General features: G+C 42.1%; 2 protein-coding genes across 4 annotated transcripts; one reads left to right on the top strand and one right to left on the bottom strand.

Moving 5' to 3' along the window:
• Positions 1-1,584: 1,584 nt before the first annotated feature.
• Positions 1,585-9,360, top strand: LOC113124132 (3-hydroxy-3-methylglutaryl-coenzyme A reductase-like). Its single transcript, XM_026296587.2, has 20 exons — positions 1,585-1,696; positions 2,248-2,438; positions 2,562-2,673; positions 2,812-2,899; positions 3,417-3,501; positions 3,614-3,719; positions 3,837-3,943; positions 4,052-4,171; positions 4,336-4,469; positions 4,579-4,856; positions 4,981-5,135; positions 5,237-5,431; positions 5,586-5,744; positions 5,822-5,979; positions 6,077-6,182; positions 6,277-6,447; positions 6,651-6,791; positions 6,889-7,047; positions 7,348-7,502; positions 7,591-9,360. The coding sequence occupies exons 2-20, from the start codon at positions 2,277-2,279 to the stop codon at positions 7,643-7,645; spliced, it is 2,646 nt and encodes an 881-aa protein (XP_026152372.1). The 5' UTR covers positions 1,585-1,696; positions 2,248-2,276; the 3' UTR covers positions 7,646-9,360.
• Positions 9,361-9,968: 608 nt separating this feature from the next.
• cert1b (ceramide transporter 1b) lies at positions 9,969-24,620 on the bottom strand. 3 transcript variants are annotated; one of them, XM_026296588.2, is made up of 18 exons: positions 23,998-24,620; positions 23,003-23,137; positions 17,186-17,302; positions 17,012-17,077; positions 14,499-14,606; positions 14,194-14,332; positions 13,559-13,642; positions 13,279-13,436; positions 13,021-13,113; positions 12,840-12,926; positions 12,596-12,688; positions 11,723-11,818; positions 11,438-11,570; positions 11,281-11,351; positions 11,066-11,194; positions 10,821-10,950; positions 10,233-10,369; positions 9,969-10,157 (listed from the first exon to the last, which is right to left on the bottom strand). In XM_026296588.2, exons 1-17 carry the CDS (start codon positions 24,106-24,108, stop codon positions 10,242-10,244), a joined length of 1,878 nt encoding a protein of 625 aa, XP_026152373.1. In that variant the 5' UTR covers positions 24,109-24,620; the 3' UTR covers positions 9,969-10,157; positions 10,233-10,241. The 3 variants fall into 3 exon arrangements, with proteins under 3 accessions (XP_026152373.1, XP_026152374.1, XP_026152375.1); XM_026296589.2 differs by having other exon boundaries at positions 9,969-10,138; XM_026296590.2 differs by lacking the exon at positions 17,012-17,077.
• Positions 24,621-26,825: the final 2,205 nt, after the last annotated feature.

The raw sequence follows: 26,825 nt of genomic DNA, 5'->3' as shown, positions 1-26,825 counted from the left end.
AGAAGCTCAGGGTCTGATTAAAAACCAAACCGAGAAGCATTTTGGAATCAAAGAGTGATACAAACGACGACGGAGAGATGAAAACTGACCCGGGCTTCATAACCACAGGGTTTTGCTGGCTCGACCGTCCGCACTGAAGCCACAATGGAGTCATTGTGTTTCAGCAACATCAACAACTCAACAAAAAGTCTCTTTCTGGTGTCTTTACAAATCATGTTTCGACGCAGAACTAATTTCTGGTGGTTGGCACATAGAAAGATTCACACACATACAAGTAAAATGTGTTTGTTTGTTTGTTTTTGCGTTTGATGCAGATGAAGGTGAAATATGAGGTTTAACACCTGGAGGGTGTTGGTAGGAGCGCGAATACACACAGTGCACACTGTTCATTCATACTGTGAATTCATGATTTTAAACCTATTCCAAACCACATGTGCAGCACAGACTCTGTGCCAGACCACATTAGCTGGCAATGAACAAGCAAAAATAGGCATGGCCCGCAGCGACACGTTCACCACTTGCAGATTATTTTAAACTACTTATCTGAAGCTCTATATTCACCACAGGCATCATCATCCTAATCTTGGACCTAATCTATTTCACAGGTTGTATAAATGATGCAGAAAAAATCCTAAATACTATGTTTGTTAATACCCATATATTATATTATATTATATTATATTATATTATATTATATTATATTATATTATATTATATTATATTATATTATATTATATTATATTATATTATATTATAATATAATATAATATAATATTATATTTATATTATATTATATTAATACATTATTTTATGAGCACTCACCTTTTTTTATGTTTTATGTATTTCAATGTATAATCTGTCTGGAGATGAATGCTCTGTTATGCATGGATGTCAAGCCCTGGATGGGTTGTGTCTCAGTGGACAATAAAGTATGTCATATCTTTTTTTTTTTTTTTTTTTTTTGTCTAATCCAATCTTTTATATTTTGATTTTTATTATATTATAGTATGTTATAAAAAGCACAGCGCAATAGTTTTAAGCACTGAAATCAGAAGAACCTCCCACAGTTCTGCTGTGAATGTAGGCTCAGTGTTTTTTTTTTTTGCCCTGTGTGTAATCCTAGACTGATTCCATGATGTTGAGATCAGGGTTGTGTGAGGGGCAGATCTTCTGCTAGTGAACTCCTTGTTTTCATTATTTCTGAGCACGACTCTGTTTGAGCTTATTGTCCTGCTGCAAATTAAATTTAGGACCAGTCAGACGCCTTCCTGACGGTGTTGTGATGGATCTTAGGTGATTAAAACGTTTGCACAGCAGCCCTACTTTATGTTCAGGTTATATATTCAGGTTTCTGTATCATTGTATATGAGAGAAAACTTAAACACACCCTCTAGTGTTTTGGTTTAATGTCACTTTAATAGCTAATATAATTACATAATATATAAAACACTTGTATTTGGTCAGATACATAACAAAAACTGAAAAAATAAATATAATCCTATTTTCTACAGCCTGCACCTCTGCGTCACCACGCCTGAACGTAAATGTACGTTATGACGTCAAGAATTTCAGAACGCCATTTTTTTTTTTTTTTTTTAAAGCTACGCAAGGATGAAGTGTTAGCAGCTAAAGACGTGGCTTTGGCCTTATAATCATGGAAATGACTCTCTGACCTCGGTGAAACTCACCTTTGGAAGTACGTCGGTTTAATATTTTGTTAACAGACCGTTTCTCTATCGGTGTAATCCCACCGAGGTCCAATTTGTTCTTGGTTACTTAGTGTGTAATGAGGCCGGGTGTGATAGTGCTAATGCTAATGCTAACGGTAGCCAATGTCATTAAATTAAGCTAATTTTGCTAACAACAATAACAGCTGCTGTCGGTGTAAACCTACGAGTCACACCTGACGTTTTAAACGCAAATGTTACCTGCCTGTATTAGCTGTTAAACGCAACACCGCAAGTTCTGAGCTACAACATTTCACGTCACCGTAGGTTGTTAGCTAGAAAAGGCTAAGTTTGTGGACACGTACCCTTCATCACAATCAGACTCATTTTCTCTCTTGGTTGGTAATTTTGAGGTTTTAAGTGACCGAGAAGCGTCTAGATGGAGGAATAAACGTCTCGCTGTTCGGAGTACTTGAGATGATTATGCCACGTTACATCTTTGAATACATATAATTTCAAAAATAGGTTTAGTCATGTCTATTACATTATTAAGGTTTCTCATGATCATCTTTTCATACAGGTGAGACCTTAAAAGGGTATCCTGAGACCATGTTGGCACGTCTGTTTAGGCTCCATGGCCTGCTGGTGGCCTCCCACCCATGGGAGGTCATAGTGGGCACCCTCGCCCTCACCGTCTGCTTCGTATCCATGAACAGCCTGTCAGCCAGCAGCCAGATGTGCAGCTGGAATGAGTGTCCCAAAGCAGAGGAGGTGAGTCAGCCTGAAAGGAGGCTTGTGTGGCTCTGGCAGGTTATCCCAGTCATAAGCGAGGAGAAATATTACTCAGTTGGAGTCTAGTGATAAGAAGCCATGCCTGTCCTTGTTTTCTTACAGAAGATCCACAGCAGTGACATAATCATCCTAACAGTAACACGCTGCATGGCCATCATTTACATATATTTCCAGTTCAAGAACCTCCGACAGCTGGGATCTAAATATATACTGGGTCAGTGTGATGAGATGTAGAAGTTCTCACATATTCAGCGCTGAACTGAAATGCGCTGCTTCATATGTCAACAACATTTGCAATTAAAATGATGCACACTGAATTTTAAACAGTTTTTTTTTTTTTCTCTTCCTACAGGTATTGCAGGATTATTTACGGTATTTTCCAGCTTTGTTTTCAGTACAGTGGTCATCCACTTCTTTGGGAAAGAACTGACAGGTCTGAAGTAAGTGTTACATACATCTTAAAATGTTAAATAAGTTATACCCCAGCTCCCAATGCCTTCTAGGGTGTTTATTTGCAAGGTTACAAGTCATCATGAAGCTTTTAGAGTTGTCTGTGTTTAGAGTGTTTGAGATTGTCACTTTACCTGAGTACGTATCATTCAGAAAGTATTAGGCTACGCTATTCTGCATCTATTCTGCATCACCAAAAAGATGCAGAATGATTTAAGAAATGTTCAAAGGGGCTTTTTAACACCACTACCCATTTAATACTGGATTTAACACACTGTGGTAATGATTTATAAGTCTTGGCTGCACTTAGAAATTAGAGGCTCAGGTAAAATGCACAGCACATCCAAAAACATGAGGGATGTCAAGAAGTATGGTGCTAAACAAAAGGCCATGCATCCTATTAGAGTAATCATGATTCATCTGATCCAGTGGTAACAGTGAAAAGCTCTCTAAAATGACTGCGGTGAACGAACAGACTGATGGTTATTTTATTCTTTTTCCTTCCAGTGAAGCGTTGCCCTTCTTTCTGCTGCTTATTGACCTGTCCAAAGCCTGCACTTTGGCCAAATTTGCCCTCAGCTCAAACTCTCAGGTAATATCACGTCTGTACTCTATCAACTGCATATGGTCTAATATCAGCTTATTCATATTTGAAAAAGAACACAGGTCTCACTGACTAGTGCTGTGGCCTTTCTTGTCTATAGGAGGAGGTGAGGGAGAACATCTCCCAGGGCATGGCAATCCTGGGCCCCACCTTCACCCTGGATGCTTTGGTTGAGTGTCTGGTCATTGGTATTGGCACCATGTCAGGTGAGGAATACTAGTATTCACAACACATTCACAGCTGTGTTCTGTATATTACATAGTCAACAGTTATGGTAAATTCAGTGAAAATTGAAATCTGTCCTGCTCTCTTGTGTTTTCCAGGTGTCCCCCAGTTAGAGATCATGTGTTGTTTTGGCTGTATGTCTGTCTTGGCCAATTACTTCGTCTTCATGACTTTTTTCCCTGCATGTGTCTCTCTGGTCCTGGAGGTAAGAACTGAGTAACATTTGGGTCATTTCTAGATTGACAGGACACGATTGTGAGTTCCTGCACCTCACAGTGAATTTGTGTGTGTCCTCGTGCATATTTGTGTATAGCTGTCCAGGGAAAGTCGTGAGGGCCGTCCTATCTGGCAACTGAGCCACTTTGCCCGAGTGCTGGCTGAAGAAGAGGACAACAAGCCCAATCCTGTGACCCAGAGGGTTAAAATCATCATGGTGAGAAAACATCTTCAACAGTGTTAGTACAGATGTTAAGAGTACATTTGAAAACATGGTACAGATTACAAAGCATTTTCACTCAGGCTAAAAATAACTTTATTTATTAACTTTGATACACTAGACATGTATAAAAAATATTATTGTTTGCTTTTACCTTTCAGTCTCTGGGTCTGGCCTTGGTTCATGCCCACACTCGACTAGCAGCTGAGCATCCAGGTCACAGTCGCACGACGGAGGGACCCGTAACAAAAAGACTGGAGTTTGGTGGAACCATGTGGTCTCTGAAGCTCACCAGGTGCAAATGATAAATACAGAACCTTGCTCCTCTTTCTATAAATACGTTATTATATCAGTGATGCTTGTGCAGTAACTTACTGATGCAAGACTTTGTCTCTCCTCACCAGTATGGACCTGGAGCAGGTGATAACACTGGGTCTAGCCCTGCTGCTGGCTGTGAAGTACGTCTTCTTTGAGCAGACAGAGACAGAGTCTTCCCTCTCACTGAAGAGCCCCATTCTCAGCTCCTCTACAGCTCAGAAGCCTAGAGTGGCAGGGGACTGCTGCAACAGGGACCTTCCAGCCTCAAAACCCCAGAAAACCATTAATTGTATCCCGGTAACCAGCCCACCTTCCCCAGACTCTAAACTTTCCCCTGAGGCTGGCACAGTGTTGGCAGACGAGGGTGAGATATATTTATTATATATTGTCCCTTCTGTGCATTAATAATATTCATACTCACTAATAATAATAAAAAAAAATGCTTATGCTTACACTGAGCTGTCTTTTGCCTGATTTTTCTGCAACAGATGTGACTCAGCCTGAAGTGTCCTCAGTGGAAAATGGTCCCTGTGTTTCATTTTCTGTGGGGTCCTTTGCTCAGACACCTTGCGTATCTCAGTATAACTCTAATTCAGAGCCTCGAACGCTGGAGGAGTGTCTGGCCATCCTCTCAGATCCTCAGGTAAGCTGTGAGATCAGACTGAAAGCTGAAGCTGTATCTAAAGTTCTGTTTGTTCGTTCAAAGGTTTAAAAAGTCACTGGGCTGCTCTTGTTGCTTTCCAGAGAGGTGCCGGCTTCCTCAGCGACGCAGAGGTGATGAATCTCGTTACGTCACGTAACATCTTGAACTATAAGCTGGAAACTGTGCTCGAGACTCCAGAGAGAGGCGTGGCCATCAGGAGAGAACTGTTATCCCCCAAACTCTCTGTTCCCTCTGCCTTGGATTGCCTGCCCTATAAAGGCTACGACTATTCTAAGGTACCTCCAACATGTGTATCTGTAAAATGTGTCGTTCTGCTTATGGTTAAATGTTCACTTTTTTTAACAGATGAGGTGTGTGTGTGTGTGTGTGTGTGTGTTGCAGCTGTAGCATGGCTTTTCCTCAGCCTGTTATTGTGTTGGTTTCCTTCAGGTGATGGGAACTTGCTGTGAGAATGTTATCGGCTACATGCCGGTGCCAGTAGGAGTGGCCGGTCCGCTTCTATTGGACAACAAGCAGTTTTACGTTCCCATGGCAACCACAGAGGGTTGCCTGGTAGCCAGCACCAACAGAGGATGCAGGGCACTCTCTGTAAGTGAGGAATATCTGTCTGTAGCTGTTGGCTGTGTGTTAGGGTGTCAGTGCTGACTGTCATCCTTCCTGTCCAGCTGAGCGGAGGTTGCCGCAGCAGGATTCTAGCTGACGGTATGACCAGGGGCCCTGTGGTGAGGCTGCCCTCAGCGTGCAGGGCTGCAGAGGTCAAAGTCTGGCTCGAGTCCTCAGACGGGTTCAGGCTGATCAAAGAGTCCTTTGACCAGACCAGCAGGTCAGTGGAAAAACAAACTAATGGAATAAATTCACAGTCACATGTTAGAACAAACAGTTCAGAGATAAGTAGTTGCATTTTTTTTTTTTTTTTTTAGATTTGCTCGTTTGGAAAAGCTGTTGGTGAGCTTAGCAGGGAGGAACCTGTACATTCGCTTCCAGTCTCACACAGGAGATGCCATGGGCATGAACATGCTGACAAAGGTACGACCAGATCTCTGCAGTTTCATATCTGCCCTAATAGTAAAATTACTGTAACTGTGCTGCACAATGTGTGTCTGTGTGCTGTTTTCTGCAGGGGACTGAACATGCTCTGCACAGACTCCAGCTGCAGTATCCAGACATGGAGGTTCTGTCAGTCAGTGGTAACTATTGTACTGACAAGAAATCTGCTGCTATAAACTGGATTCTGGGCCGGGGAAAGTCCGCTGTGTGTGAGGCCACTATCCCTGCCAAGGTGGTCCGGGAGGTAAAGCCAAACTTTGTGCTTTGTTTTTTTCACTCCCAACACTGGGATTTGTCTGCTCTCCAGCTGAAACCAGCCTTGGCTCTGTTGTTGCTGTGTGTTGTTTGTGATGTCATAGTCTCCGTACTAAAACCACCCGTGTGTGTGTGTGTGTGTGTGTGTGTGTGTGTGTGTGTGTGTGTGTGTGTGTGTGTGTGTGTGTGTAGGTACTGAAGACCAGTACTGCTTCTCTGGTGGAGGTAAACATCAACAAGAACTTGGTGGGCTCGGCCATGGCCGGCAGCATCGGCGGCTTCAACGCTCACGCTGCCAACGTCTTAGCTGCCATCTACATCGCCTGTGGACAGGTAACGGGCTGCTCACCTTCCTAGAGCTTTTCATTACAGCTCTGTTTTTCTGTGTGGCTGAGGAAGAAGGTCGAACCCGTTTTATGTTGTGTTTCAGGATCCGGCTCAGACAGTTGGAAGCTCCAACTGCATCACTCAAATGGAGGCTGCTGGTCCGTTAGGGGAGGACCTGTACGTCAGCTGCACTATGCCCTCCATAGAGCTGGGCACAGTAGGGGGAGGCACCAACCTGCCGCCGCAGCAGGCCTGTCTGCAGGTACCATCATTCTCATTTTATCTTTATTTTTCAGGTTGAAGTCTGAAGTTAACTGTGACAGTGTTCAGGTCCCACTTTATAAATCAACTGAAGTACATGAGAAGAATTCAGAAAAATATTTTCTCTCAGGGAACTTTGTTTGATTTTACTCTCCAAAAATCCATAAGCATCACATAATGTGAGAATAAAGGAGACCGTCCTGAGAACCAGACACATGGAAAATGTCTTTACTGATGTGTGTTGTCCACTGATCTGGCTCTCATGTGTTTTTCTAATAGCTAATTCTTTTGTTTTCTTCAGATGCTTGGTGTGCAAGGTACCAGTCCCAGCTGCCCCGGTGAAAACGCCCGTCAGCTGGCTCGTGTGGTTTGTGGCACCGTCCTGGCGGGGGAGCTCTCCCTGATGGCTGCTCTAGCTGCGGGACACCTCGTCAAGAGCCACATGATCCACAACAGGTTGGGTTTTACTTGCTCTTTCTTTTTGTTTAGGAGGAGTTGTAGTTTTCCCAGTCAGTGCTGACTTTGTTCTGTTACTCGCTCCTAGATCTAAAACAAACCTGTCAGAAACCACTTCATCTAAATCTGAGACAGCTGCGTGAAGTAACGTGTCGAAGCCCGCTGTGACCGGGAGCTAAGGATAGCAGCAGAAAACTTCACTGTGAGAACTGAGAATCCCCTGAGACTAATATGCTAATAATCAGACCCATGCTGAAGACCACAGCCAATATGTGCTTGCTTTGTGTGTTGCATGACCGACATCGTGTTGTGGTTACGTATTTGTGTCATTTGTTTGCATCTTAATGTTGGAGTAGAGTCTGGGAAAGGCCTTTATTGATGCTGGCACTGATCCTCAGACAGCTGTGAATCAGGATGAGCACAAAGTCTTGAACGAGTATCCCGTGCCTCAGAAGCCTTTCCTGTTATACAGGGAAGGACACAGCTTCTGGATAAATTCCAGTGGGGAAAACACATGACGTGAGCTCTTCAGACAGCTGTGACATTGTTTTTCTCTGAGGAAAAGATCTTTGCACTTGCCAAACGCTAAAAACAGCACTGTAGTTAAAAGTTTAAGTTAGACTGTAAAATGCCAACTTCCTGCGTGAATGTATGTTGCACTATAACAGTGTTGTAGGATGCTCTCTGGACATTACGGTGCTACTGTGAACTGCAGAATGACTGGCTGTTATGAATTCTTGGTTCCAGGAAGAAACAGCACCTGCCATTAGAGGTTTGAGTTTATAAACTGTTGCTTTGTGATTAGATTCATGGGACAAACAGCAAAATCGAAGCCATATAAATTAAACTGTTATGGTAGGTAAGTATGTACACAGCTGTCGAAGGATTTACGGACTGATTTAAGGCATCACTGACTGATGCTGCATTCTTTCTAGAAAGCAGTCAAGCTCAGAAGTGGCCTTACATACAGTGTCTTAGAGGAGTTGAGCCTGATTAGAATATTTAATTCAGTGCTATCAATGTTAAGATTGTACAGTATTTTATTTAAAAAATAAATAACAAGCTCCCTCTCAATAATGTCTCATTTGTCTTTTCATAACGTGAACAAATGGCTCCAAACGTGGAAAACTGGAGGATGAACTTATTTATTTCACTTTAAGAACAGGGCAGAAGTGCCATGTTGTCACAGTACATTTGTAAGTTGATCCCACAACATTAGTATTAAATATTTACAAAAATGCATTTCTAATTACCTGTACTTTAACAACCTGTGTTAGAAATATCTGCTTGAGGTGAAAGAGCTTCAGCCTGGCATCTTTCCATTTAGCAGTGAGGCCGAGAGTCATCTGGCTTCACTGTCACACCCACGACTTCAGCTCTAAGCTCGTGGACTGGTAAAATAGCTACAAATCCATCACAGGTATGACTAAAAACATTTTGTGCTATCCACACGAGGGAAATGTACCGAGTCTTTAATTTGAAACGTAAAGTCTGGAAGAAGATTAAGGTAATGAAAGCTTGTTGAGTATTAGAATAATTCCATTTTAGCCCGTCTCAACTGTAAAACAAGCAGTTAGTCCAGATTTGAGATTTTACTTCGATAAAATACATCAAAAATGCACTGTTCCTATAAAAACCAACTCAAGTGCTCAGAGCTGATCCTTGCTGAACTCTAGACCTATGAGGCACTTCACTAGTCATTTTAATGGTGAACTAACAGCGGCCGTTATCATCTGGAGCCAGACTTTCCTGTAACGCTAAGGCCTTTAGAGAAATGATGATGATGCTATTTACAATTCTTACTAACATTCAAAATACAGTGTACAATGACACTACAGCTTTTTAACAATGACACAAATATTAAAGCAAAACAAACGATGTACATAAACTCTCTTTTGTACATTAAATATGAAAAGCTCTTCTCGACTTGTTCCTCCATCGGCACCAGAAAGGTGTTTTCATTAGAGGTGGTGTCAAAAAGATCGTGTCTTAAATCATAGGGGTCACGGTTTGATGACAGCCCTCTGGACTTTATATAAATGATAATCTTCTCACATGAGTCGATGTGTTTTTCTAGCTAATGTTAGCAGCTTAAAAAGAGCTGGGAAAAATGCAGAAGATCAACACGAAATAGGAACTAAACCTATTAGTGAAGATCTTTATTTTTACAAAAGCCTTATAGAGTATCTATATATTATATGTCGAACAGAGACAAACTGACAAGTTGGCTACACTTTTGTCAGTCATTTATATGAGCATGGAAAATGGGACCTGTAGGGAGGCTAACGCAGCAGCTGCAAGGAAGTTTATGAGGAAGGGAAGTGACAGCTACACCTTCTGCTGTGAGGGGGTCACAGGAAAAGTTCACAAACCTGAATACCACAAATGTATTTGACTAATTTAACTAGTGAAGGGGAAACAATAACTAAAAGCTGCTATTGAAATGATTACGATAAATGATCACTGCCAGTTGTTTTTTTTTTAATCTAAGAAAGTTCTTCTAGATGACACTCCCATGGAACCACCAGAGGGCGCCATTACAATCAGGTTGTAGTTAAGAACTGTTGCAGGCAGCAGAACCTTGTTATTTTGCAGAATGTGTCCTCAAAGCTTCATGGGAAGTTCTGTGTGTCAGCCCTGGGAAAGATAAAAGACCTTCACATTGACATTTAGCAAAGACTCACAGCTGATACATGAAATCATCAAATCTGATGCAAACCGTTTTGTTACCTGTGAGCTTTAGAATAAGATGGGTTTGCCAGCAGTCTTTTCCTGGACGTAGGAGGTGAAGCGCTTGAGGAACTTAGGATACTCTCTCTTAGCCACGGCCCTGAGCACAGAGGCAGGAGCCCAGCCTCCAGGGTTCACTACACACACAAACAGGATACTCACTTCACTGATCAGCATGTCATTTCTCTTTACAAGGTAAACAGTCTTTATTTAGACACTGTTGTTTTTAACCATCTGTCTTGCAGGTGTTTGCTGACACGCTGCCCACGGATGAGGACTTAATGTTTTTTTTTTAAACTCATTCATATCTCCTGACAGCACCAGTGGTCTAGTCAGTTTAATCATCAGGCTTTCTGCAGGATTCGGGAATTGGACATGGCTGCTGGATTAACTTACAAAAATAATGAAATTATTTAGGCTTTTGCTTTTAACCCTCATCATGAGACAACAGGCTTCCACACACAATGTGAGCAGCAAATTTAAGATTTTTAAATACATTCTCAGATTCAGAAGAAACTAAATTCAGTGACCCACAAACACCCTCAACATTAACATCAACTAAAGCTTAAAGCCCATGTGGAAACGTACCATTGGCGACATAGGTGATTTTACACAGGATGTTGTCTCTGCTGATTTCTTTATTGCCCTCTGGTGGGCTGACCAGGGTCTGACAGATCATGGCGATGTTGATTTTGGCACGGACACACTTGTTGGTCGGCTGTGGGAAGTGACAGGACATGGAATCTTAGAAAACAGCGAGATCACAAAGAAACGCTGGAAAAGCTGCAGTTTCCATTTGTTGTTGTGTCGATGTTCATGGTGTCAGAGCTCACCTGTGCGTCGTCATGATCCACAGAGAAATTACACACCAGCCAGGTGTCGGGGTCATTCTCATTGCTGGCCAGGATCTTCCTCATGGAAGACAGGTAGAGCACGTCCCTCTGAGACGCAGGCCACACCCGCTGTGAAAACAATTTGTCCTTTCAGGTGAGTAAAACACAAATTCTTTCCAGTGGGCTGATTTTCTATAAGAGCGTGTAATTCTCACCTTGTGCAACTGATAGACAATTGCTGCATTTTCCGATAACGTCTCCACAACATTGAAGTTTTCGATGGTGGCTGAGGAAGCAGGGAGGTTTACAATCAGGAGTTTGTGGTATTTCAACAGTAAATTGTCTAAAAACTGCTGCAGAGTTGAGACCTACTCTCCCAGTCGTTGCGGTAGGTGGTGTCCCAAAAGTAGTGGCAGACTTCGTGACCAGTCACCCCCCTCACTGAGTGTGTGGCCTTCAGCGGGTCCAAAACAATCCCGTTTTCCTCCACCTCTCTTCTGTACACCTGTGCACAAACCCAGTGTTATTTACATTTTTTCTGTTGAAGTACTTGTATAAATCTTGTATGTGTAAGATAATAGATAATTTATTTTAACAACAGTTACATTTACTTCACAACTATTTCAGAAATCTGAATGACACGTTTAATATGCTCACCTTCATTTCACCCTCTTCTACAACCAGCTGCCAGTTGGCATCTCCACCAACATCCTGCAGGGAGTAGGTCATGTGATTTTGCACCATCTCCTCCACCTGTAACACACGACCAGGGACAGAAAGAGGCGACGATGCCGATTATATAAGGGCACCTTGAAAAAGCCTTAATAGCCTAATGCACATTATATACAGTGCAGCTCCTCTGAGGCACCAGGGTTAATTTCATCAACACTATCACTAACCCTGGTGTTGCTGACAACCTTTCTACAGACAAAAGTGAGGCTAATTACAGGCGTCTGACAGTAACAATGTAAGAGAACTACAAATCACTACAGCAGCAACAAAACAGCTGGTACAGACTGCAGACACACACAAAGACGGGCTGACTTTAGTCTAACAATACTGAGAAAACCAGGACTAAATGATGTTTGTAGAGAAACTGAAACTAATCACAGCCAAAATGTACACAAAGGCTGACACAAAGCTTAAACCAAACAGGCTGTGGTTACATTTTTACAGTATGTTACACCACAGAGCTGGTAGCACATAAACATTTACAATTATTATGTCACACACATGTAGAGGGGCTCATGTTCAGTTACAGGTGAAACTCAGAGGAAAGGTGGTTGGCTAAGACCACAATCTGTGGACATCGTGAGCAGGGGCCGTGACTTTTAGAGCATGGGGGGGACTGACTATGAGGCTACAGGGAACATGAGCACCCAGGGGTGATTGTCAGAAAATGAAAACAGTTACACAAAAGCATGTGGGATGTAAAAATGGAAGAAGAGTAAAAGAAGGAATGGAGAGAAAAGCAGGTGGAATGATGGAAGTGGGCTGTCAAGAGTTTGAAGGAGTCAAGAGTTTGAGAACCTTTTCTGAAAATCTGTGAGAGCTGATGGTGGAGTAGATGTCTCCTGAGGGAACGGGGCTGGATCTCTGTGTCCTCGTCTTCTCAGTATGAGTCTGGACACAAACAAACAGGTGTTTTTATCATTTATGCCAAAATGACTTTGATTCCCTCGTTTTATCACCTTCACCTTTTGCTTTTAGACATTTAACATCGACCCTGCACATATTATTCACGAAGTAAATACGTATCTGCTCTTCTGCTCACCTGTTCTTCTATTTTGTCCTGCCTGTCGAGAGCAGCTTCAACTGCATCAAAAAACTCATCCTCGTTGATGAGGCTGTTTGGACCCTCCTGCAGATAAAGAGGGAAGGGGATTTTATTTCAGAAAGCTCTTACCAACCCAAAATTCTTACAGTATTACGGAAGAATGTGTGAATGACTTCACCTCATAATCTGGACCTCCAAAGTGAGACTTCTTCTTCAACTCACTGAGGGCTGATTTATAGTTTTCCTCTATTCTTCGCCTCTTCTCCATCTCCTGGACACAATTCCAGCATTAAGAGGCACAAATGTACAGAGAAGTTAGAAACATACAGTAAGTACAGTATCAAATTCTCATCATTTTGCTGCTTCTCCCACTTCTCTGCCACTGAGACAAACAAAAATGTAGTGCTTCTCTTTCAGGCTAGTAGATGTTCCACACCTTGTCCAGTCTCTTTTGCCAGCTGTCCTCTCTCTTCACCATGAGGTCAATGCAGTGGGACAGAGTGGCGAGGATCCCGGCTGTGGTCGCCTTGAATGTGATGGCTTCCCCCTTAAAGTCGATGCCATTGATTCCCTTGGGACTCAAGGACTGGAACACTGCAGAAAAACAGCACAGAGCAAAAGGAGCAAGTCTGTATGAGCCAGTGACACATGGTGCATATATTGATTTAAGTCCTTAACAAACCTTGTGTTTATTTTCTTGTCAGTGAGTTACTCACATTTTTCTTTGCTGCCATTGTTGTTGTGCAGAAACTCTCCATCTGTCCTGGTGCTGGGGAAGTCATCTTCATCATCCTCCACAACTGAAAAAACAGTGAGAACGATTTAGAGAAGAGCTGCAAACAGAAAACAACAGCCAGGTAGTTGCCACACACAAGGCTTCTCTACTGAAAGTCATCCAGGGTTCCAGGACAGAGTAAGGCCTTGTGGCCCATTCACAGCTCAAGCTAGAGCACAGTGCACCATCAGACTGACAGAACTCTGCTGTGCTGGACAACATGACAATGGTCTGGTTTTATCTTCAGAGCAGAGAGAGGAGTGGAGAGAGGGAGGTAAGAAGAACAAAAGCAGGGTTTCATTCACCGAGGTCGTCGGGGGTGCTGTAGCACAGGCCGCTATGATCAAACATTCAGCCAGCCAAGACGGGGTGACACCGAGGGGGGCTGTGGAATAACTGCTCTCTGAGTCACAACACTCACACTCACACTCACACACACTCCTTACAAGACTCAGCAAAGAAATATCAGTGTCTTAGTTATTTCTTCCTACTGTAAAGTACAGACCTCAAAACTGAAAAGCAAAAAACACAAAACAAGAGTTGGTTAAATGGAGTGTAAGTGACTGTGGTTCTCACTTTTGTCTCTCTGCAGCTCATCCTTGGACACAGCATCTGCACAGCTGTCAAAGTATTTCTGAAGCGTGTCCACCTGCCTGCACAAGATATCTCTGAAGGTCTCCATCTCTGCAAGCTTCTCCCTCAGGCTGTGACCCTTCTAAAGAAACAAAAAAGCAACAGAATGAGTAAGTTCAGTTTACTATATTTTCCACAAACACAATGCAAACATTCCTGTGTGCGTATTCTGATACAATGACTTGTGCGTCCACAAACTGCAGCCAGCGACCTCCTCAGCTCCAGTAAACACTAACCAGCAAACTCACCTTGAAGGAGGATGTGGAGGTGGCAGAGTAGCCGCTGGTGGCTGATGTGAGAGACAGCATGGAGCCATGTCTGCGCAGACTGGACTCTGACCCATATCCAGAATCAGCCTGTCAAAAAACAGAAAGGAAAAACAGACACGGCAGCAAAGAAACAAGTGAGTGATGCTTTCAAAATCGAATTATTCATTTGAACCAAAGATTTAATCAAAACAGAAGCATGAGAAGAAGTTGGACTGTAAATTAAAAAGAGCCATAACTCAGCAGTGACTGAGTCATCGCGGTTCGACTTTTGTTGTCAAATGGCACCTTCAGCTTTGTTTCATCCACATCAGGCAGTTATTAGAAATGTTTGCAATGGACCACGTTCACACCTGTCAGTCCTGTGCAATTTATTTTTTTCTTTCAAATATTACCTCAATGTTGAATTAAAATGATCTAATAAAAGAAACCCTTTCTGTTACACAAGGTAGAAACTACAAATAACTACAATTACTGTGCTTCAGTGCTGCGGCGAAAGGTTTTGACAGGACATGGTGATATAAACAAAAGCACAAGCTGACACAGATTCAGTGTCCATGGCAACATGAGTGAAACCTGAGCTGACTTCCTGTAAACTTGAATGGTTCCCCGTTCCTCTTACATAACAGCCTCCCCCTCAAAATAGATGGCTGGTGACAGTCGAGGCAGAGGGTTGTCAGACACTGGTAGAAAACAGAACCGCAGGTGTGTGTCCATGTAACTGACACTTCTGGTTTCAGCCACAAGAGGGCATGAATGCAAACACACGTGAGGGGTGTCTCTGAGAGGCTGGGGTAACTGCCGGTCAACGACCAGAAGTAACTCCGCTGTGTGTTCACATGGCTTTGTCACTGCTGCCTGCCCTTTAGCCGACATACTGCTACAACACTGACAGATAGCACTGTCTACCTGGGCTGACTAATCTGTTGATGACAGAAAAACCCCAAGCAAGCACGGGCTTAGCTGCACTTTTAGATAAAAATCTGAAAATACAAAATAAAACAAGAGTAAATGCAACATCTATCAGCTGCTGGATTTCCTGTCAGTAATCCTAACTGTTAAGTATAATCCTCACACATATGCAAATGTTTGTAAGCTGCATACAGCAGGACTAATACTCTGCTACTGTTCTAGTATGTCCAGTTGCACACACACTAGACCTTTGAAAATGAAAGACATACAGCCTGGTGCTGATAAAAAGCCGCCCTGAAGCGAATCTGACTTGAGTAAAAGATGCTGTAAGATTACTGGAATCCCTGCACTTTTAGAACGTCCTTTAATAAAGACAGTATCCTAGAAACAAGTGTTGTTTTCATATTTAGATGTTTCATGTTCTCACAACAGGAAAACCAGCGTGTTAGCTCTGGTGTGTTGTGTCTCCCTGGAGACGTGGGGCTGCTCAGCACTGTGAGTAATGTGGCTTAGAAGGGGAAGCAGAACCTTCTAAGAAGAAGAGTTTTCAGTGATGACTCATTGTGGATGGGATGATAGCTGGGTGGGTGGGTGTGTGGGTGTGTTGGTGCGTGTGTGTGTGTGTGTGTGTGTGTGTATGTGTGTGTGCACAACACTGACTACCTCCTGCTTTGCTTGAGTCATGTGGGCTCCCTGGTGCTGTTTGAGTAAGTGAGGAGGGAGAGAGGGGGGATTTCCCAAACTAAAGGATCAGCATGTGTTTTTGCAGATGGTGTGGTTGTTGCCTTCTCAAGTCTACACTCTGAATTATGTCCGCCCCACATTTAGACACTAAAACATGCACATTTGTTACCAATACCAGATAGATTCTTTTCAGCAACTACTCAGACCATCATTTACACATGTAAATGATGGTCTGATGGTTGGTTAGTGTTTATACATGACCACAGATACTTTGTAGGTCTTCCCTGCCTCCACTGTCTTCTACTCAGTGGTCAACAGTAGAGACTGCAGCCTGCTTCCTTTGACCTTCACAATGAGTGAACACAATGGTTACAAAGGCTGAACCCTGTGTAAATTCACATTGTACTGATATTTTAGGCAAACAACAAGAAAGTCCTGATGTTAGTCCAGGGGTAGCTGACTCTCTTCCAGGACAGGTTAACCTTAAAACTTTTCTGGGGTGTTTCCAGAAAAATCATTTACACTGGATGTATTTTCAGATGTTTTTCACACAGCCATTTTACCAAGTATTACTTCAAAGTTACCTGTGTGTTTAATATCCGTCTGTGAAAAGGGATAATGCTAACCCTCAGTCAAATGTTAAGGGATGTGTAAGGGTTGAGATAACTTTCAGCTAAGCATGGCCCTGTGTTAAAAGCCTTTACATGAGTCATATATCTATAGGGAACTATCTGTAATCTATCTATCCACACAGCAAATTAGTTCTATACATGTGTGCATGTAGTAAATGCTTTTATGGACTAAGTTAACAACAGGTGGAAAGGTTAACACAAATACAGACATTTGCTGCTACAGTGTACTGTGCCAAAGACAAGTGAAGCTCTCGCCAACAAACGCACCAGTGGTGGAGGGATGATTATTGTTCCCTGGACTCCGCCCCTCTCTCTCCTCCCCTCTCTGATACTCTGATAGAAACACACACATTCACAAATCCAACGTTGTATTAGATGATATTTATTTGTGGCAAATGTGACAAGGACTTATCTGCTGTGTCAGAAGTATATACGACTTACCCTGTGCAGCTCAATGGAGTCAATCCACTGATGTCTATGCTCTGGGTCCTGTGCTCTTAGGTACCACACACTGTCGTTTACACTTATGTCGAGCCGGCACTCATCGAACTCATGAGGCTAAACAAAAGCACACACATAAAAAGGAGAAAAAGTTGGGTTAGTTAGGTTACACAGTTACTCCTATTTATCCTTTACACACAGTCATGACAATCTTCTCCCATCAGATATTGGAGGATTCTGTGAAACAAGGCCAGCTGGCTTGATAACCATGATAATGCTCTTATACATTTCCTAGCTTGCATGCTTCTTTTAATAGCAACAGGAAAATCAAATTTGTATCTTTCATTCTCAGGAATTGCAGAGAGAAGCATATGTGAGAGGTGGTGTTCCATGCAAATAGCTATTAAAATGACACTGAAAAAGCAAACTGTTCTGCGCATATCATAGTGGGCGACAAACTCTTCTTGAGTTTGTTTTAATAACTGGAAACATTACAACCCGCAACAGTGACAGTGGAGTGCATTGCATATCTTCAGTGTAGGCCTTTCTGACATAAAGTGTACCAGCAGCACGGCAGCCTCCATTTTCACAGTATCCCATAGGAGGACAAGTCACAGATAACTGGCCTTTTAAGGCAACTTGCAGGATGGAGTATAATCCTAATAGCCCTCTAGTGTACTGTCAGTGCTGTAAAACTGCTCTGCTGGCATGGTCAGCAATCACAGACAGTGTGTGTGCATGTCACAGCGAACATGTTTACCTGTGTAGTATTTAAGAATGTCTGATGCATTTGGAAAAGGACACCTCTGTAGTGAGGCTAAATCACAGTCAAGGTCGAATGGCAGTAAAAGAAAAGGCTGATATACGAGTGAGACTCTGGCCTGCTGAAGTGTAGTCGAGGACACAGCTAGAGATGCACTAAGAATTGAAAACACTGAGAAAAGACTAGTATTCGACTATTGGCCACAATACAATACACACATATGGCATCTATATCTGTATACAGTATATCTGTAATGCACAGTATACAGTGTATCTGTAATGCACAGTTTACAGTGTATCTGTAATGCACAGTTTACAGTGTATCTGTAATGCACAGTTTACAGTATATCTGTAATGCACAGTTTACAGTATATCTGTAATGCACAGTATACAGTGTATCTGTAATGCACAGTATACAGTGTATCTGTAATGCACAGTATACAGTGTATCTGTAATGCACAGTATACAGTGTATCTGTAATGCACAGTATACAGTGTATCTGTAATGCACAGTTTACAGTATATCTGTAATGCACAGTATACAGTGTATCTGTAATGCACAGTTTACAGTATATCTGTAATGCACAGTATACAGTGTATCTGTAATGCACAGTATACAGTGTATCTGTAATGCACAGTTTACAGTATATCTGTAATGCACAGTATACAGTATATCTGTAATGCACAGTTTACAGTATATCTGTAATGCACAGTTTACAGTATATCTGTAATGCACAGTATACAGTATATCTGTAATGCACAGTTTACAGTATATCTGTAATGCACAGTTTACAGTATATCTGTAATGCACAGTAAGTGCAAACATTTACTCTGTAGGGCCAGGAGCCAACTACTACAGTTGTTCATTTAACGGAGGAAGAATTAGTGACTGAAAATAAAAACTGTAGTATTTAATTAATTCAATTTAATTAATTCATGGTTGGTGAATCAATACAATATTGTGAAGACAAGTATTATACGATTTTGATTATTCCTGTCTACCGACTCCATCTAATCTATAAATGATTAACATTCACAGAGACAAACAAGCAAATATGATTATTAAAATTTGCAAGCTCGCAATCCAGTATCAACCAGAGACTGCATGTGCCCAAAGACAGCCTGAGCCCAAACCACTACTGAAAACAGCTTAATGAGTTGGCAGAGTAATAAATGCCCACTATGGGGCTATTTAAAGAGGTTTCATTGGAGGAGTGTGACCTGGTTATATTGGCTGTCACCTGGAAGGTGCTGAGGCCAACACCAGATGCTCAGTGTCTATAATTCACAACATGAGTCTGAATGCTGAAAACTTTGCAATTTAAAAGTCACCAGCAGCACGTGGATATGATCAACGCTAGTGGCAAACTTAGATAAGGCGAAGCAAAACAAGGAAGGAAACAAGCCTTATGCAACAGAAAAACGGCCTCCTTCACTTTACACGCAGCATCACACTTACTAGTTTCCAAGTAGAGTCTCAAATCACTGAATAAATTAGCTGCAAAATTGGCTATGTTAAATTCTGATGAATTTTCATTACATGTGTGAATGAATTGTGTAAAGAATTAACACAGGATTCCTTGGCAACGACTGGAAGGTCATCTTAGCAGCAGATTTCTGCCTGGGTCCTATGAGAAAGGCACTCCTGTGGTGTCCACGTGATGCTGAAGGAGCAGAGTATGTGAATAACAAAATAACTACTACACAATCAGTGGGAATGACACAAATATGAGTCTTGTCTATTAAGACAGCAGTGTAGACAAACCACAGCATAGTCAGTCTTTTATTAGTTCAGGGGATTGTGTTGTTATCCTTAAGTGTTTTTGCTGCTGAGGATTTTGTGCCTTTCTTCTCGCGTCTGTCATTACCTAATTTTTGTGGGGGCAGCTCAACCATAATTATATCGCACAATCCCGTCCTCAGTGTCAGTCTTTGATTTCAGGCACTCATGTTTGTGTATCTTGTTTGTTTTGGATGGTTTTCAACTGTATGGTTGTATAATAGAGCATGTTAGGGAGGAGAATGAGACAATAGGAAAGGAAAACAACATTTTATGAACTCATTTACTACTAGAAACCCCAAACATTTAGTGTAGTAACTATTATGAATGACAATGATGACACAAACAGCTTGATTGTGTCTCTGTTCTCTTCAGACATAAACTTCCTATGAAGCTTCAAAAAGACCCCCTTCTGTCCTCTCCCTTCAAGCTCTTTTGAGCTGGTGTACGTGTCTTCAGTCACAGTCAGGACTCAATGAGTCTGAGCTCTCCTTAAAAAACGCTTGTGATTTTGTTTTCTTAGGATCTACAAAAAAATAGAGAGACTGAAACCAATGTGAATGCTGCAAATGTAGCTAATCCAGTATCATTACTTATTTGTGAAGGTCTATACGTCATAATTATGCTCTGAAGAGGAGATTCAGACAAATACAGTATCCTGTTCCTTCAACATTACTCTTAAGGCCTGGTGCCAGGAATATCTTTCTGTAGACTCTGGACGCCAAAACGGGATCCCTGTGGCCCTGGTGGAGGAAACATTGACTCAGTGGTCAGAGTGACAGTGAGAGCAACAATCTGCCCCTGAAACATGCATATAGACTGGGCATGCGTTTTTTGAGCCTCCTCATGACCCCAACATTAGAGGAAAAAACATGCTATGAGGAAGAGTCTCATTTCCTGTGTTAAGACAACTTCCACAATGCCTGATGTCACTGACAACAGTCTGTTCAACCTTCATCTGACCTTTACTCCCTCCTCCAGAGGTTCCCTGTGATGGATGAGATAGAACTCAAGACTACTACAGACCCAGTCTGTACTACTTCTCAACTCCACTGAGACAAGAAATCACAACTAGGCCAGTGCGTACGTACTAACTGACCATGGATCTAAAAATGGCAATAATGGTCAACAGACTTTGTAGCTGCAAACCCACATTAGTACCAACAAATAAACTTACAGTCAGATGAACCCAGAACCCGTAGGACAGTGTAGTCCATGTGAAGCCATCTAAAGCAGTAACACACAGTTTGATGGTTGTCCTTTGCTACCACTATTTAGTATATTAAATAGTTGTTGATTTTTAACCTAAAATCTGGCTTGTGGGTCAGTTCGACCAAGGACTATACTCCCTTTTGCCTTTGTCAGATGTGAAACAGAAGAAGAAAAAGACATCATTTTAATGTGGTCGATAACAGGCCTCAATAGAGGGAGCTAAATCTGGAGCTAATGCATACTGGGGGTGGAGGGGGGGGGGGACACATACAATAATGCTAAAAGTAAAACCTTAACTTAGTGATTCCCAAAACACAACATAGCTACAGACATTTAACTGTAAGCCTTTGTCAGCTTGACTTTCATCAGGCAGGTGTAATAGCAAACTATAACTGTTATTTACAGAGCAAACTTCTGCGGCATATTTCTATTGAAATGACTACAGTAGAACACCACATGGAGGTTAATATTTATATAGGCAGGGAATGGATAAAGCTGAACAAATACAGCTAAAAGCAAAGTGTGCTTCATGCTGTCTGGAAACAGTAACTTATTCATTTCCCTTATTACTGTTTGGAAAGACACACAGACTGAGCTACAGTCTTCATGATGAAAGGCGGAACAGTGTGAATATCCAGCATTAAACACTGTTGATATGTTTGCATCTATATTCTCTTTGTGCAGCAAAGGGTGACAGCTCTTTTGAATCTCTGAGCCCGGATATTATTATTAAAAATCAGACAAGCATGAGAGCCTCTCCTGCAAGATACCATATGCTCCAAACTGTTTAGGGCTGTGTTTCACCATGTTGGTTTTGGAGAGCATGAAGTTACTGATTCAAAAAGAAATGAGTGTTTAAACCCATGTCAGACCTTTGTAGAGGATTCAAACTGAATATACATCTTGAAATTTAAATGAAACATTTTCCTGTATATGTGTTTACATTCACTGACACTCTCCATTACACGTAGTGTGTTCTTTAAAGGTCTAACAAAGATGCTCATTAATGGTATTATTACCATTTTCAATATCAATCAAGATGAAAACGTAAATATCACCATAATGTTTCTGCCCATATTGCCCAGTCTTAGTCCCATGCTGTAGTTTCCAGTAAAGTGTTTCCACATAGCATGTTGTTTTGAAATGACAGCAGTCACATGACAGTTACCCTCCAGCACAACTTTGGTTCTAATCATGAGCTCTTTGTAAAAATAGGTTATCACCTGCAGTTCAACTAAGAGTTTGAGAAAGTCCAGGGTAACGTTTCTCATCTGATTAGAGCTGTCAACAATGACTCAAGCAATTGGCTTGCACATAGGTCCGTGGGGAGAGTGGAGTCTTTCCTTCATAAATTTAAGATAAACATATGTTGGATGCCTGATATATGAGTCAGCCCATCACGCAGCTTTTGGTATTTGATATAGGCTGTAAGGTAGAGTAGGGTGATACAAGGGCTGTGGAAGTACACCCAGAAATGATTATCAATGTGCTTTGTATTTCCTCCCAACTTGAACTGCTCATGTTCATTTTGGCAATGTATTGAAAAGAATTTTACATTAAAAAAGTTCATCCAGTACCACAACAATTGGGAGTCATAGGAAACGGTGTTAAAGTTCCTGTGAGATTTCACTTTGACGAAACGTCAACTGCAAAAGTTATTTCCAAAGGCAAGTCGACCAAATACAACATGTACTGTAAAGCTAAAATGTTTTTTCTACCAGAAGCTAAAATGTGGATAAAAGGCAGCCGAAGGTGAAATTCAGTGAACTCCTAGTCCATTAATAAGTAATGCTGAACATTTCTTCATTGTAGTTTTCATGAACTCCACCTGGAATGTTTGGCATTTTCTAAACAGGAGGTAGTTGTGTGCCATAATAAAACAAAATGGTTTAGTGGTTGATGGCATTGATAGTGGGACTGATATTTCTCTTAGGAAATGTAGCCGTCTTACATAAACAAGCGTGTTCATTCTTGTAAGATGTTTCAAAATGGCCAGTATTGCACAAATGTGAAAAAAAAAAAACAAAACGGTCAGTTACAGGGAAGAATCTCAACAGCACTCACAGTAATAACAGCTTTGCTGAGGCATAGGGAACCTCGACAGCCATACTCGGTTTCATTCTGAGACTTGTAGTAGCTGAGTGTGTTGTTTTTCAGCACCACCCAACGGTCCTGCCAGCCATGAATGTAGTTTGTCCACTGAAAAAGAAATCACCACAGAATCGAATGAGTAACGCTGTATTATTAGACTGGAAAGTGTCTTCCATTTTTCTGGGAACTTTAATCAGATGCTTGCCTAAGTTAGAGCATGTGAGATTTTATGGCTTATTACATGTATAGGGCTTAGGATGATTGGGCAGGTGAGCTATTCTGTGGATCTGCTTAATCTCACGATATGCTTGGTTAGCAGGTCAGCATGCAATCTGTTTACAGAGAACCAGTGTACAGTAAGATTAATACCACATGAGCTTGCCAGCAGCTTAACTAATTAAAACTGTGGTCAGTTTGCCCAAAACAACATCTTGCACAAGTGAGCATTAGCATATGGCAAAATAGGTTACCAAGACCTAGTGGACTTAACTGTCTGTTTACCAAGAAACAGAACAGGATGTGAACAGCCTGCAGGGTCGTTGTTTACACTGTGCCATGTAAGAGTTGCTTACTTGTGCAACTATCAAACTGGTAGTAAAAGGATATTTCTATACAACCTATATCCGATAAAACCATTTCCTCTATAAAAGTCAACTTTAACCTAACAGTTTAGCTCATCAGGCACAAGATCAGCAAAAAAGACTTTACCAGTTTTGGCAGGAAAACGCCAATATCAGCAGTATATACTACTCCGTGGGCAAAAATACAGCTGCCCCAGGTATTTACATTGGTAACGGCACTGCGCAAACGTTAGTCATGTGTTCTCACCTGACACTTGTGTAGCATATGACAGTGGTTAAATAACGTTAAACAGGTATTACAGTTTTACACGTAGCTCCAGTCTCGATTATCGGTGTAATACTGGGTGTATAAACTTGGAAATGGAAATTCAGAGTTAACTACTGTACCTTACTGAGGACTCCGCTGAACTCTCCGATACCAACGGGATGTCCACACTCCTCTCTCGGCTCTAAATCTTCGTCGGAACCGGAGGAGTTCCAGCTCTGGTTGTCTGACATTGCCTTAACGTGATGTGGCTAACGCTTCACAGAAACAACATATGACGCAGAAAACACGGCTAAACTGGCAGCGTTGGTAGCGCCGCCGTAGACCAGTCACACTAACACGCAGCAACAGTTCAGGCGGTCATGTTGTGTTATTACTAATAACTCTCGTAGCCAGGTGAGTTAACCCGAACAGCTAAGGCTACAGCTAAAGCTAGCTAGAGGGGTCGGTGCCTACTTTCTGGTTTGACAGTCCAGGTAACTGTTAGCTCAGCCCGGTAACCGTTAGCTGTCAACTCCGCGCAACCGCCCCTTTTCTACGGCGGGTCCCACAAGTGACAGAAGTGGCTGAAACGCAGAAAAAAGAAGCCCAGACGAGCCTCAGCAGTCGCAGGTGATAGGAAGGTGACTTTCAGAGACGGACTACGGCCGTGACAGTGGTAGTTTTCCCCTGTAGGCTGGTGACAGCTCCGCGGATCATCGCCATGTTCGCACTAACTGCCGCGGCTCCGACTCTCGGCGGCCGAGCGCGTGTTCCAACTTGTGTGGGGCGCTGGCTCCCGTGACGTCACCGAACCCACTCCTTATTTGGAACAGGCCCCTCCCCCCCCCGGTGTGCAGCTCTGAAAATAGTACGGGAAAGAACTTAAAACTACAAAATAAATAAATTAACTTTTAGTACTGCAAAAATAGATCAGCTGACCAAATGTGTAATAGTCCAGGTTACTGAATGTGTCTAATTTAGCTTCTACTACAATGCAGTCCCTACCAAATGACTATCTATCTATCTATCTATCTATCTATCTATCTATCTATCCATCTATCCATCTATCCATCTATCCATCCATCCATCCATCCATCCATCCATCCATCCATCCATCCATCCATCCATCCATCCACAACCTCTTCCCAGTGCCAACATCAATAATCTGGACCAGACCGGTCTTGAAGATAGGAAACCAAAAGTCTCCTATATTTATGTCTATCTACTTGATAATAGCAGTGGTAATATGTGCAGCAGTACCAAGTGACAGCAATATCATGAAAAAGGAGTAATGAGAAGCCGAAGAAGCACCAGTGTCAGAAAAAGAAAGTGGACAGGATGTGGTTAGTGAAGGCCAAAGTGGTCCTAATGGTGGCGACAGTGCTCCTAAGCTTGGCGCTGGAGCTGTGAAGAACAGCAAAGATACTCTGCAAAACCCTCAAATCCTCAGGCCTCTGGAAAAGGACTAGGTTGAGAAAGGCACATAGGCTACCACCCATGGGGATCAGGGGGGATTTCTGAAATATACTGTATTTATACAGAGGTAGCATGGTGCTGCAGGCAACCTTGGCTGACTGGGGAATTCCTGTGTGGTATTTGCATGTTATCCCCATCACTGTGTGGACTTCCCTCCACAGTCTTAAGTCAGTTTTTACAAGACAGACTGCTATGCAGAACGTGGCATACACATAGTATTATTTGAGCTGATGTTGTTCTATATATTCATGAGCAAATGTACAATTAATTGTGTTACCAAAAATATGTTTTTTAGGCTTTTAGATCATGTCACTGTCAGTGTTGCTAATGAAGCAACTTGGGTAACTTTCCTTTTTTTGATGAAATACACAACCCAATAAAAAGACATACTCTAATTTTAGTTTAGCATGTTAAAACGTCTAACATCATAAAACTAAGTAAAATAGTAGACAGGAAGAATGTTCTCTCTCTCTCTAGCTACTGTGTTGACATAATCCTGTACCAGCCCTGTACTTGTGTTACCCATGAGTCATGTGTTAATCTTTGAGTGATTTAGACATACAGAAACACACAAAGCTGTAATGATAACATGCACACACCTTGTCTCGCTAATGGAGGGGAGAGGAGCGAGGAGGGAGGAGAGGGAGTCATGGGTTTTGTGAGTGTGATGCAGTTCTATAAAATCATGAGACCTGGAAACAAAGAAACCACAAGACTACTATTAGCGGCACAATCCAACTCTTCATGTCTGAGCAGCAGGAAGCTGAGATTTCAGACATAGCTGAAAATTTCTGAAAGCTGTAGCCTCCACATAGTGAATTCAGAATACTCCCTACAGTAGGCTATGAATATTTTCTAGTTTTTCTGGCTTTCAGGTGTGACAGTTTAACATGCGAGCTAGAGGCATAGTAAAGGTGGGTAAGAAAAAAAAAGACAAGGCCCTGAACTCTCAGAAAATACCAGTGAACTGAGCTCTGGTTCAGCCTCAGAGCCAATCCCTTCATTTCTCATTAAGTCCCTGAAAATCCTGACAGTCACTCGGCAACGAGGCGGTCCTGCTGGATAGGATTTCAACAGCTGATTTAATCACAGTGACACACAAATTGTCCCTGACTTAGTGGCTCTGTGATTCATTTAGAGGCCAGGAGTCAAGGACCATGACTCAGGCAGGGCTGATCAAGACGTAATGTGATTAACTCACATTGTGAAGCTACATATTCCACATGGGTCAGCAGCTCCATGGGCGAAAGGGAAGGGAGCAGTTGATCCAGCAGAATGGCTAATTTTACTTCATATTTGTGTGACACACTTCCTCATAGACAGGAATGTGGTAGTGAAAAGGAAATGTGAAACATTTGCTGTTTTAAAAAAGACTCTTCACTTTTATCACCTGCACAAGTTTTTCAGGATACGTTAGTAACAGGCTGTTTTAGACCAGCAGCATGTGGACGTGACTGACGAGCAGCAGTGTCGGTGAAGACAGCCTCAGGAA

Source organism: Mastacembelus armatus, chromosome 12, assembly GCF_900324485.2.
Source record: "Mastacembelus armatus chromosome 12, fMasArm1.2, whole genome shotgun sequence".
NCBI classification, from domain to species: Eukaryota; Metazoa; Chordata; class Actinopteri; order Synbranchiformes; family Mastacembelidae; genus Mastacembelus; species Mastacembelus armatus.
The sequence above is the reverse complement of the archived record's forward strand: the minus strand, read 5'-3'. Positions and strand labels throughout refer to the sequence as shown.

Coding starts and splice junctions, on each gene's coding strand:
- LOC113124132 (XM_026296587.2), top strand. CDS start 2,277: ATGTTGGCACGTCTGTTTAGGCTCCATGGCCTGCTGGTGGCCTCCCAC. Junction 2,900..3,416: donor AAAGAACTGACAGGTCTGAA/GTAAGTGTTACA, acceptor TTTTCCTTCCAG/TGAAGCGTTGCCCTTCTTTC. Junction 6,792..6,888: donor TCTACATCGCCTGTGGACAG/GTAACGGGCTGC, acceptor GTTGTGTTTCAG/GATCCGGCTCAGACAGTTGG.
- cert1b (XM_026296588.2), bottom strand. CDS start 24,108: ATGTCAGACAACCAGAGCTGGAACTCCTCCGGTTCCGACGAAGATTTA. Junction 12,927..13,020: donor TTGGAGGTCCAGATTATGAG/GTGAAGTCATTC, acceptor CTTTATCTGCAG/GAGGGTCCAAACAGCCTCAT. Junction 11,819..12,595: donor CTCACAGATTTTCAGAAAAG/GTTCTCAAACTC, acceptor CGTGTGTTACAG/GTGGAGGAGATGGTGCAAAA.